The sequence below is a fragment of the Macrobrachium nipponense genome, chromosome 38 (assembly GCF_015104395.2).
Source record: "Macrobrachium nipponense isolate FS-2020 chromosome 38, ASM1510439v2, whole genome shotgun sequence".
NCBI classification, from domain to species: domain Eukaryota; kingdom Metazoa; phylum Arthropoda; class Malacostraca; order Decapoda; family Palaemonidae; genus Macrobrachium; species Macrobrachium nipponense.
Window position 1 is genome coordinate 44,750,730 of NC_061098.1, and position 12,500 is coordinate 44,763,229.

At 33.0% G+C, this 12,500-nt stretch overlaps 1 protein-coding gene across 1 annotated transcript in view; it reads right to left on the bottom strand.

Annotated features, from left to right (window-relative positions):
- Nucleotides 1-2,521: 2,521 nt before the first annotated feature.
- The window catches only part of LOC135209825 (uncharacterized), a 46,922-nt gene continuing 36,943 nt past the window's right edge, over nt 2,522-12,500 (bottom strand). The window contains exon 3 of the mRNA XM_064242596.1: nt 2,522-2,746. Within this exon, the coding sequence (XP_064098666.1) occupies nt 2,522-2,746 (225 nt within the window). The remainder of the gene's footprint in view (nt 2,747-12,500) is intronic.

The window sequence follows — 12,500 nt, forward strand, 5'->3', positions numbered from 1 at the left end:
GAGGCGCTCGAACTGGTGACGGCTGCGAATTGCTAGTCCATGGAAAACGCAGCCCTTCAGGTGCGATAAGTCCTGTCTATAGCAACTGGATTATTTTATGGAGATGTTAACATCCCTCGCACCTGGAAACGGTGAGAGTTCGTCGCCTTTTGGAAAGGTGAAATTCAGCGTGCAGCCGCTCGATCGATGCATTGCTTCCGAGCGTCACCAGGAGCATGATGATCGAGTGATGAAATCGCCGAGACTTCGTGATTGTCACTTGTCTCGTAGGTTATGTATGACGGCATGGAAATGTACCTCTTACCAACATTGTAAATGACGGTGAAGTCACACTCGAGGGGCCAGCTTCTAAGTGAGTGCGTTCATTGGTGCGTTATACTAAGCTTTTTTGGGGGGAAATCATAGTCTCTGCTCACTTTTGAACATGCTCATATAGTAATAATTGCTCCTTTTGGAGTTGAGTGGCGAGACGGCTGCTGTGATGTTGGCTTCCCAATGGCTGTATTAAGTGAGGAAGAGAGATTGCTAACAATATCTCCTTTTCAGACTTTATCCAGTGATTATTACTTAGTAGCTTCTAAGATTAGCAGCATTGCAGTGAACCTCTTCTCTTCTCTGGGTATTTTTTCATTATACGTTTCTTATTTTATGTCTCACATGTTCTTTTCCTGGATTAGAATTGAACGAGAACTGTACTTCCATTGGCAGAAACTCTTGGTGGGTCCTGCGAGTGTATTTCACTAGACTATAATTGCTATGCAACATTTAATACTAGAAGGATTCTGTCCCTTATTTTGACTAATTGTTTGGTGACGAGGATGTCTGCGAAAGGTGGTTATCACTTATATAGGAGTTTTGATTCAGTTAAAATTCGACGCTTAATGATCGATGTTCGAGTTTTGGTTTTCATTTTATCATTTTTTAAGAGATTGTAATCTGTGACTTAGATTTTTAAATTGTGTTTTTGAAAGTTTCCGAATAAAGACTAGTTTTATATCTCGACATTTAATGCAATAAGCTTTAGTCCTTGTTAGTCGCAAGTTGGGACTTACAGAGAGAGAGAGAGAGAGAGAGAGAGAGAGAGAGAGAGAGAAATTCCATTTCAGCTCCATCAACGTTACCTGCCGGGGTTATTCGAAAAGTAGGTGAGGTCGGTCTGCATCCTTACACACACACACACACACACACACACACACACACACACACACACACACACATATATATATATATATATATATATATATATATATATATATATATATATATATATGTATAAGTCTGTCAAATTACCGTGATTCATATACATATATCGAACTACAAATGTCCTTTTAATATCTAATTCGCTCTACCACGGAATTAATATATTTTCATATATGTTTAACTGAGGGGGAATTTTATTAAGCGGTGGCGGGGTGGTCTGGGGCTTCACTGCCAGTCCTGGAATTCAGAGGTCGGTGTTCGCGTCTGTCGATCGCCAATTCTATTATCGCTTAATAAAATTCCCCCTCGGTTAAACATATATGAAAATATATTAATTCCGAGGTAGAGCGAATTAGATATTAAAGGAAATTTGTAGTTAGATATATATATATATATATATATATATATATATATATATATATATATATATATATATATATATATATATATATATATATATATATATATATATATTTATATATATATATATATATATATATATATATATATATATATCCTTATTGTGACACAGAAGGGTATAAGACAAGGAAAAGCTGTGCTTTACAATAATTGCTGATAATAATCTCTTTTGAGCTTTGAACTGCTGACACTGGAATAACTGCATAATTCTCTCTCTCTCTCTCTCTCTCTCTCTCTCTCTCTCTCTCTCTCTCTCTCTCTCTCTCTCCCTTCAAAACTATTTAATTATTGGTTAAGTGGGGATAGCGTAGGCTTAGTATTTATCTGGTCGGAGGTTCAAAGTAACCAAGGAGGTTATATTGTCAGATCTCCGAAGAGCTTTGTTCTATTTATAGGTTGTGCTTCTGAACTTAATGGAAAATGATTAACGTTTAGAGGTGAGTCACTCAATTAGCTGATTCTAAACTTTCTAAACGATCTACGACATCCTTTCTTACATCGAAAGTTAGGAATATTCATCTTAAAAATAGAAATGAAAATTGGATGACCAATATTTTCGTGAGCTAAGTACTGTTCATAAGACTTGATTATCATGAAAGCAACAGTGAATGCCTTTATAACTGAGTAACACTAAATCTATACGTCTTAAAATATTACAATAGAAAATATGAAAACTCTTCATTGAAGCGCTACTAAATATCATACAAGCTAAATTATGTGAATTGCTTTGGTCCTAAAGTTAGCATTGATAAAATGAAATTAAAATGCTTTAGATGTTGTGCCTCTGAATTGTCATATGACAGAATGAAAATGAAATCTTTCAGAGCTAAATTCTACGTATTTCTTCTTCTATCTCCTTTGACGATTTTCCAGTGTCTGAGATTGGTAGTTGTCCAGCACTTCATGGCCTGGAAGGGTTCTTCGTGGCGTACACTTCCACTTCTAGGATAGCCAAAGTAGCATTATTAGATAGCATCTTTTGAACACTGAGGTACCTCCCGGGAACCCCTTCTGAGTAGCAGGACAGGTACACCATATCAGACCATGTGTAGGGACCTGGGTATGTTGCCAGCAAGACGTAGGAGGAGAAGTTGCCTGTTGTCAGGAGATTCATTCCAAGGCGGATCTGGAATGAACAATTTGGTCAATCTTTATCCTAAACTGCTGTTAATTAAAGACTTTTCTTCTATATTTACTAAAATTTGTTGAATGAGGTAATGCAGTTTAATTCAAAATATTAGCAACAGGTATTTGCGTGTTAAATAATTAACAACATGTCAATTTAATACTTTTTCTTAATTGGTATATTTCTGGAAGGTGTAACGGTACAAAAATATTCCGCATGAAATTACCAGTCTCAGGAATTTTAGTATTATATAAATTACATCTCATCATCAATATATATATATATATATATTATATATATAATATATATATATATATATACATATATATATATATATATATATATATATATTATATATATATATATATATATATATACATATATATAATACATATCTATAATACACACACACACACACACACACACACACACACATATATATATATATATATATATATTATATATAGATATATATATGTAATGAGGTTATTTCCTCATTATTCATTTGGTAAACGTGGAACCCCGAGCGACAAGCAAACTAATACACACAGCCCCTCTCTCTCTCTCTCTCTCTCGGCAACTCCTCTCTCTCCGACAATCTCTATCTCTCCATTCTGTCAGGTAATCAAAATGACAGTCAAGTCATATAAAAAATAACTATTTATTTAACAATGGAAAGACAGTAAATCAAGTCTAAATCAAGTCTCACAGACTAACTTAACTCAGTTAACCCCACTATCAAAATGTCTAAACAGTAAATATAGTCACACCAAAAATGTCTATTATCCCATCGGACTCTCTGTCCCCTAAGACTCTCGGTCCCCCTTTGCCAGAACCGTCTGTTTCAAAGACACGAGAAACACACTCGTAAGTACCCATAAGTTTAGCAACAAAATCAAAGATTAGATATTCTTATAAAAATGTCAAACAGACAACAAGCCACCCCTTTGGCTAAAGTAATTTAACTCACCCATGCAGCCAGACTATTTAAAGCACTATATTATAAAAAGACTACCGGTGAGCACCACGGCATCTTCCCTTTCTTCCAAAGACGCCTCTATCAAAATCCCCCCATAGACTTGGGTTTCCAACATTTTCAATAGAAGAGGCACACACGCACTTACGAATGCACACTTCGTTAGCGCCTCACAATTACTGGCTACATCCAGTTTCACAAAGGCACTTCGAGAAGAGTTCATGAACTGAGTACATTGACTTGTCTAACTATGCAGTTTTATGTCACGCCACCCACAGAAACTATTCGTCAGCTTTCTCGGGTCGTTGCTTCTCCACTTTTCTTCACATTCCATAGGTCACAGCGAACATATTGGCAATATATTATTAATCAAAAACCCTAGGCCTTTCTATATATATATATATATATATATATATATTATATATATATATATATATATATATATATATATTTAGTTTTGCTCCGTGCCAAATACCTTTATATATATATATATATATATATATATATATATATATATATATATATATATATATATATATATATATATATATATATATATATATATATATATATACTATATATATATATATATATATATATATCGAGCTACAATGTCCTTTAATATCTAATTCGCTCTACCTCGGAATTAATATATTTTCATATATGCTTAACCGAAGGGGGAATTTTCTCTCGATAATAGATTTGCCTGTACCAGGGCGCGAACCTGTGGATCCTTTCAAACCCAGGTAGAGCTTCACTGACGTTCCTGGGTTTGAAAGGATCCATAGGTTCGCGCCCTGGTCCAGGCAAATCTATTATCGAGAGAAATTCCCCTTCGGTTAAGCATATATGAAAATATATTAATTCCGAGGTAGAGCGAATTAGATATTAAAGGACATTGTAGCTCGATATATGTATATGAATCACGGAAATGTGATATGACTTATATATATATATATATATATATATATATATATATATATATATATATATATATATATATATATATATATATATATATATATATATATAGTATATATATATATATATATATATATATATATATATATATATAAAGGTATTTGGCACGGAGCAAAATAAAAGGCGAGAGAGCAAAGAACTTTCGGTCTAACATGACCCTTTACTTAGGCACAATTGATCATACAGAGCAAAAACATAGTAAAAGTAGACTAAATATCCAAACTGACATCACAACATTAGCATAAGGTCGATTTCGTTTTAAAGAAACGAGCAAAAGCCTGAGGGCAAGATTGGCTATTTTTAGGCAGCCACGTTTTGGAAGACTACACACGTGGTCAACAGATGATTCACCCAGAAAACAATACATTTTGAAAAACAAGGAGGCATATACGACTTAGTAACATGAAATCTATAAAAATGTTCCAAAAAATGAGTGAAAACACGAAAACAGGATACAAATAGAGCGAACAAGAGAGAGAGAGAGAGAGAGAGAGAGAGAGAGAGAGACCTTACCTTACCTATAGACCTTACATCTTGTTCGGGTTGCCCCAGGTCGCTCAGTGTAAGGCACCTCTAATGTCTACCAGAGAGTTGCTAGTGCATCTTCCGGTATATTTTGCATCTTCCAATCTTGGATGGTCTGGGATGCAGCTTAGATATTTGTCGAGCATATTCTTAAACACATCTACGCTCACTTCTGATATATTCCTCAGATGAGCTGGCGACGCATTAAATGGACGCTGCATTGTCGATGCTAGTGCGTAGTGGATTAATGTCCTATGTGCTTTCCTTAGTTTTCCTAGTATAGTTTTGTGCATTATTAATCTACCTCTGCTTGCTCTATTTGATATTTTTAGCTCCATGATGTTTTCAGTAATTCCTTCTATCTGTTTCCATGGCTGAATTATCATGTAGCGTCCTCTCCTCCTTTCTAGACTATATAATTTTAAAAATCGTAGTCTTTCCCAGTAGTCAAGATCCTTAACTTCTTCTATTCTAGCTGTAAAGAACCTTTGTATACTCTCTATTTGTGCAATATCCTTTTGGTAGTGTGGGTACTATATCATATTGCTATATTCATGTGGACTACAAACATACGTTTTATAAAACATAATCATGTGTTCAGCTTTTCTTGTTTTGAAGTGCTGTAACAACATTCCCATTTTTGCTTTGCATTTTGCCAGTAGAATTGCTATTTGATCATTGCATAACATGTTCCTATTCAACATCACACCAAGGTCTTTAACTTCCTCCTTATTTTTGATTGTCTCATTATTAGGTCCCCTATATGCATATAGCTTTCCTCCTCTATCTCCATAATTAATTTATTCAAATTTATCAGAGTTAAATACCATTCTATTTACCTCTGCCCAATCATATACTTTGTTAAGGTCTCTTTGTAGCGCGTTCCTATCTTCATCACAATTAATTTCTCTACTTATTCTTATGTCATCGGCAAAACTACTAACTACCGAATCCTTAACATTTTTGTGTATGTCTGCAATCATAATAACAAATAGCAATCCAGCTAGCACCGTACCTTGTGGCACACCGGATATTACCTTAGCTTCAACGATTTCTCATCGTTTGCAATAACTATCTGTTTTCTGTTGTGTAAAAATTCTTCTATCCATCTTCCTACTTTGTCCACTAAATTATGTTTTCTAATTTTCTTCGCTAATATATTATGATCCACATTGTCAGAAGCTTTTGCAAAGTCTAGATAAACCACAGCTGTTTTATTTCCTCTTTTCATATTTTTGTATATGTTCTCTCAGTGGACTAACAGTTGGGTTTGTGTACTTTTTCCGGGTACAAAACCATATTGTCCTATATTAAACAAATTATGTTTCATAATATTTTTCTTCATTACCCTTTCATACACTTTCATAATATGTGATGTTAGACTCACAGGCCTATAATTACTTGCCTCTAGTCTTGATCCACTTTTGAAAGTAGGGGTAATATATGCTAATTTGTGTTCATCATAAATCTTGCCTGTATCTACATTTGCCTTAATAATATTGCAAGTGGCTTTGCGATAGAATGAACTACTTTCTTTAACAAAATAGCAGTGACTCCATCAGTCCCAGCTTCTGGTCCATTTTTAATATCATCAATAGCCTGCACAATATTGGCTTCATTAATATCTGTCTGATAAATATACACTATTGTCATTCCTTATTTCTGTATCATTATCTTCATTATCAATTCTAGGGGTAAATTCTTTCTTATATTTTTCTGCCAATAAGTTGCATATTTCCTTTTTTTCATTCATTAATCTCCCTTCATTTCTTGGAGGGCCTATTACTATTTTCTTTTTATTGTATGATCTTTTTTCTGCATTTTCTACTTACTTTTTTAGTTCCATCACTTTCCATGCATTCTTTTCTTTTGCAAGACCTTTTTTCCACTTTCTGATTTTCTGGAACAAGATCTAGTAGTACATCTAATAGCTTTTCGAATTGCCTCTTATCTTTTGCACAACTATTACTCTCTTTTTTTATATGTATAAATACAACCACAATCTCCTATTCATTCTTTCCAATCTACGAAAGGAAAGTTAAAGTCTCCGGATAGGAGAATAGTCCAGTCCTTGTGATTTCTACATATCTCATCCAATTTTTCTATTATTGTGCCAAACTCTTTATTATTAGGTGGTCTATATATTACTATGTTAATTAATTTTTAAGATTCAAATTCTACCGCTATTAGTTCACATTCTGAGTTACTATATTTCTCATATATTGTTCCTTGTTTTATGTCTTTCCCATATATTGCTGTTCCCCCTTGTTTCTTATTTTTCTATCTGATCTATAAGTTTGGAACCCTTTTATTTGATCATTATTACCAGTCTCTAGGGAATACCAGGTTTCACTTATATTCATTATATCTATTTTCTTTTCAATTTGGGATAGTTCTTCTAAGAACTCTATTTTTCTTTTTGAGTTACTCGTAACTAAACCCTGCGCATTCATCACTATGATGGTTTGTGTATTATCTCCTTCATTTAATATGAGTAATAATAAGGATTTTCCCATGTCTTTTTCCTGTTCTGGTATGTTGTTCTTTCCTTCATTTCCAGAAATTCTGACATTAAAAAATCCAACTTTTCCAATATATTTAATCTACCTTCACCATAATTATTCATTTTTGTGTGTGAATCTGCAGTTTTCTCCGTATCTGCACCATCCCCTAGCATCGTTTATACAGTACTTGTCTCTTGCACTGTATCTTTGAGCTGATGCTTGCAAATTCTTTGCTGACACTCCATAGTGTGGCAATGGCTTGTTTTTTTCCTTCACTTCATGTTCTTTGTTCCTTTCTTTATTTGTTTCTTTTCTATGTTAGATTTTATTATTTAATTGATTATTTATTTGATTTTGATACATGGTTACAGGGTACATATATTTAAATTTTTTTTGTAGAACTTACATCATTTTCCCTCTTTTAGGTTTTTGCATATTTTTGGATGTAGATCTCTGCATTCATCCTCATATACATCTAGGTATGCACATTTACCATAGATTTCATAATTGTGACATACCTTGGAATGTTTGTAGTAACATCTTTCACCGAATCTGCAATTCCCTCTTTTCAAAAGGGTGCAGACTCTGTCTTTCTTTTCTATTTTTTCTTGCTCTTTTCCATCAGTATGCAGATATGGGTAAAGCCTCTTCGGGATTTTATTTTGTGTTGTCATGTCGTAATTTATTTCTTAGTATGTATGTTGCTTAATTGCCTCATATTATGTAGTATCTATGAGTATCTGTGCATCCATACTCTTGTCCTGCTCTTTGTTTTCATTATTTTTTCTGTCATTTCAGTTTTGTTTTCTTCTTTTCCGTTTTCCTCTTCTTCCTCTTCCTCGTCTTCTTCATCCTCTACTATTTGCACATTAAGTCTGGATTTAATACCATTGTCTATCCATGAGAGACATGTTGAGAAAAATTCTCTAGTATCCTTACTCGTATTTTGCTGGACTTTGGCGCATTGGGGATGCGTGGATATGTTACATGCATAACATTTCCTTATCAGGTTTTGTGGATTTACTATACTATATAACACCTTACACAGTTTGCATGCTTTAGGCATTCTTTTTCTATTGCATCAATCAGTATATTCACAACGTTCACCTTATTCATTTTCTTTGTCGTAATATGTTGATTGAAGTAAATTTTCTTTATAAGTCTCTTGACCACTTGAATTTTATTTGGAACTTCTTCAATTATTTTCATGATATTTTCTGCTGATTTATTCAAGTTTGAAGTATCATATCCTTCCTATATGTGTATGAATACTTTTGTATCGTTTTTATTAAGGCTGTTATTGATCTCATAGATGAGAAATGCCAGCTCACTTCCTGCTAACTCATCATATTGCACATCTGCAATGCAAGCAAGATTTTGTCATCTCTTGCCACAGTTGGAGCTTACTGCCATCGTGCTCGAATTTACAATATTTACTCGATAAACTAACTTAGTAGACACTTTATCCTACTATTTTCACACTATTCTTATCACTGACATTTCACGGACTCTTCTAGATATAATTCGTTTTCTAGTCGTATGTTAAACGCGTGATATCGGTTGATTAATCAGCCTATGAACAGGTACGTCTCACCAAGCAAAATAACACTACTCGAGAGAGAGAGAGAGAGAGAGAGTATGAGGAATCGAGAGAGAGAGAGAGAAGAGAGAGAGAGAGAGAGAGAGAGAGAGAGAGAGAGATAATAACTCTATATGTGTGGGACTAATTAATTAGTAGTTCATTTATTTCAAGGTGCTTCATAAACATTTTACAAATATATTGGTCCAAATGGGACAATCCCAGACTAAGATTAAGGTTGTTTTTATTGAATTAATGAAACATAATCATTAGACCTAGCAATTACAGAGGTATCACCCAAATTTATACAATGAGATTTTTCGCTCAGATGGATAAACAGTGCATTTGAAGTCTGGGGTGGTCTAACTGAATACAAATGTTGCTTAATATGTACACATAAATTTTTACTTGACTGACAGACGTAAAAATGTGGGCAATCCTTACAAGGAATTTGGTAAATGATGTTGTTATTTGTTACGGGACGGACTACTCTTAATTAGCATATTTTTAATGGTATTGTTATAAGAGACCACTACATTAACATTAAACGATTTAAATATTCATTTTATGGTTTCAAGTCCACGAAAGTAAGGCAAGCTAAGTACATTTTAATTGTTTCTTTTTCATTACTAGCAACACTATAAAACTTTTTGTGAGTTTTTTTTATATCATAGATCAATTATATGAGGTGGGTAGCAGATATCGTTTCCTATCTTTTTTATTATTTTATTTCTTGGTCAAGATATTGTGGACTCGTGATACACAAAGCACGTAAGAACATAGAAGAAAAAATTGAAATTTTAATATTAAGATGGTGGCCAGAATAAAAATGTACATATGTTAAATTATTTGTGGGTTTTCTATAAATACTGAATTTACATTGGAAAGATTCTCTATGTATTAATACATCTAGGAAAGGGATTACATTGTTATTTTCAATTTCAACAGTGAATTTTATGGATGGCACTAAATTATTCAATTTAGACAATAAATCATTTACATCGATACCAACAGGTAAGACTACTAATATGTTATCTACTTATCTGAGCCATTTCAAGGGGACAAGTGTGATATTCAGGAGGTGTCTTTCAAAAAATTGCATATATAAGTTTGAAAGGAGAGGGGGTTAGGGGTTACCCATAGCCATACCAAATATTTGTTGGTAATATTCTCCTTCAAAAATAAGTCTGCAATCACAAATATCCAAACTAATCAATGAAATTTTTTGATTAATGGACATAGGTAATGCATGCAATACAAGTTCATTACTTAAATATTCTAGCACAGAGTCGAAAGGGACTTTTGTAAACAAGGAACATACATCAAAACTGACAAAGATATCACTAGGGTTTAGTAAAATGTTATTTAATTTTTCCACAAGATCGAGAGAATTCCGGATTTGTGAATTAGAAACAGTTCCAAGTAGCGGGAATAACAATTTATTAATGTATTTAGATAGCTTATAAGCAATTGATCCTACAGTACTAATAATTGGTCGCATAGGTTTGTTTTCCTTATGAGTTTTAACAAGATCATATAAATAAGGTAATGAGGGACACTTCACCGTTAATTTACACAAGAGTTCTTTTTTATCTTTAAGAATTTGTTTTATATTGATATTAAAGTATTTTATTAATTGGTCCAACTGATTTTTTGTGAGTTTTTTGTAAGTTCTTTCATCTTCTGGTAAAGTATGCATGCATGATATGTGGACAGTTTTGTCCAGAACTACTAAACTATTGGATTTATCAGCTTTAGTTATGTGTATCGATGTAAATGATTTATTGTATGAATTGAATAATTTAGAGCCATCCATAAAATTCAGTGTTGAAATTGAAAATAACAGTGTCATCCCTTTCCTAGATGTATTAATACATTGAGAATCTTTCCAATGTAAATTAAGTATTCATAGAGAACCCACAAACAACTTAACATTTTCATTCTGGCCACAAAAAATTTAACATATGTACATTTTCATTCTGGCCACAAACAATTTAACATATGTACATTTTCATTATGGCCATCTCAATATTTAAATTTCTTTTTTTTTCTTTTATGTTTTTACGTGACCAAGAAATAGAATACATAAAAAAGATAGGAAACGATCTCTGCTACCCACCTTATATAGTTTATTTATGTTATCAAAAACCTCACAAAAAGTTTTATAGTGCTGCTAGTAATGAAAAAGAAACCCCTAAAAATGTACTTAGCTTACCTTACTTTCGTGGATTTGAAACCATAAAATCAATATTTAAATCGTGTAATGTAAATGTAGTGTTCTCTTATAACAATACCATTAAAGATATGCTAATTAAGAATAGTCCCGTAACAAATAGCATTATTTACAAAATTCCTTGTAAGGATTGCCCACATTTTTACGTCGGTCAGTCAAGTAAAAAATTATGTGTACGTATTAAGCAGCATACGTATTCAGTTAGAACAGCCCAGACTTCAAATGCACTGTTTATCATCTGAGCGAAAAATCTCATTGTATAAATTTGGGCAATACCTCTGTAATTGTTAGGTCTAATGATTATGTTTCAAGAAATTTACTGGAATTAGCACTTATACAAATCACCAATAAAAAAAACCTAAATCTTAGTCTGGGATTGTATCATTTGGATCCATATATTTGTAAAATGTTTTTGAAGGACCTTAAAATAAATGAGCTACTAATTAATTAGTCCCACATGTATATAGTTATTCTCTCTCTCTCTCTCTCTCTCTCTCTCTTGCTCGCTATTTTTATATCCTTTTTTGCGTATTTTCACTAATTTTTTGGAACATTTTTATAAATTTCATGTTACTAAGTCGTATATGTCTCTTTGTTTTTAAAAATGTATTGTTTTCTGGATGCATCTGTTGACCGCGTGTGTGATCCTCCAAGGTGTGGCTGGCTAAAAATCTCTAATCTTGCCCTCAGGCGTTTTCTCGTTTCTGTAAAGTGAAATGGACCTTATGCTAATCTTGTATTATAAGTTCGGATATTAAGCCTACTTTTACTATGTTTTTGCTCTGTATGATCAGCATTGCCTAATTAAAGGGTTATGTTAGACCAAAAGTTCTTGGCCCTCTCGCCTTTCATTTTCCTCCGTGGTAAATACCTTTATTTATACATAGCTTCACGTTTTATATTCTTCCTAATCAAGTTATTCATATATATATATATATATATATATATATATATAT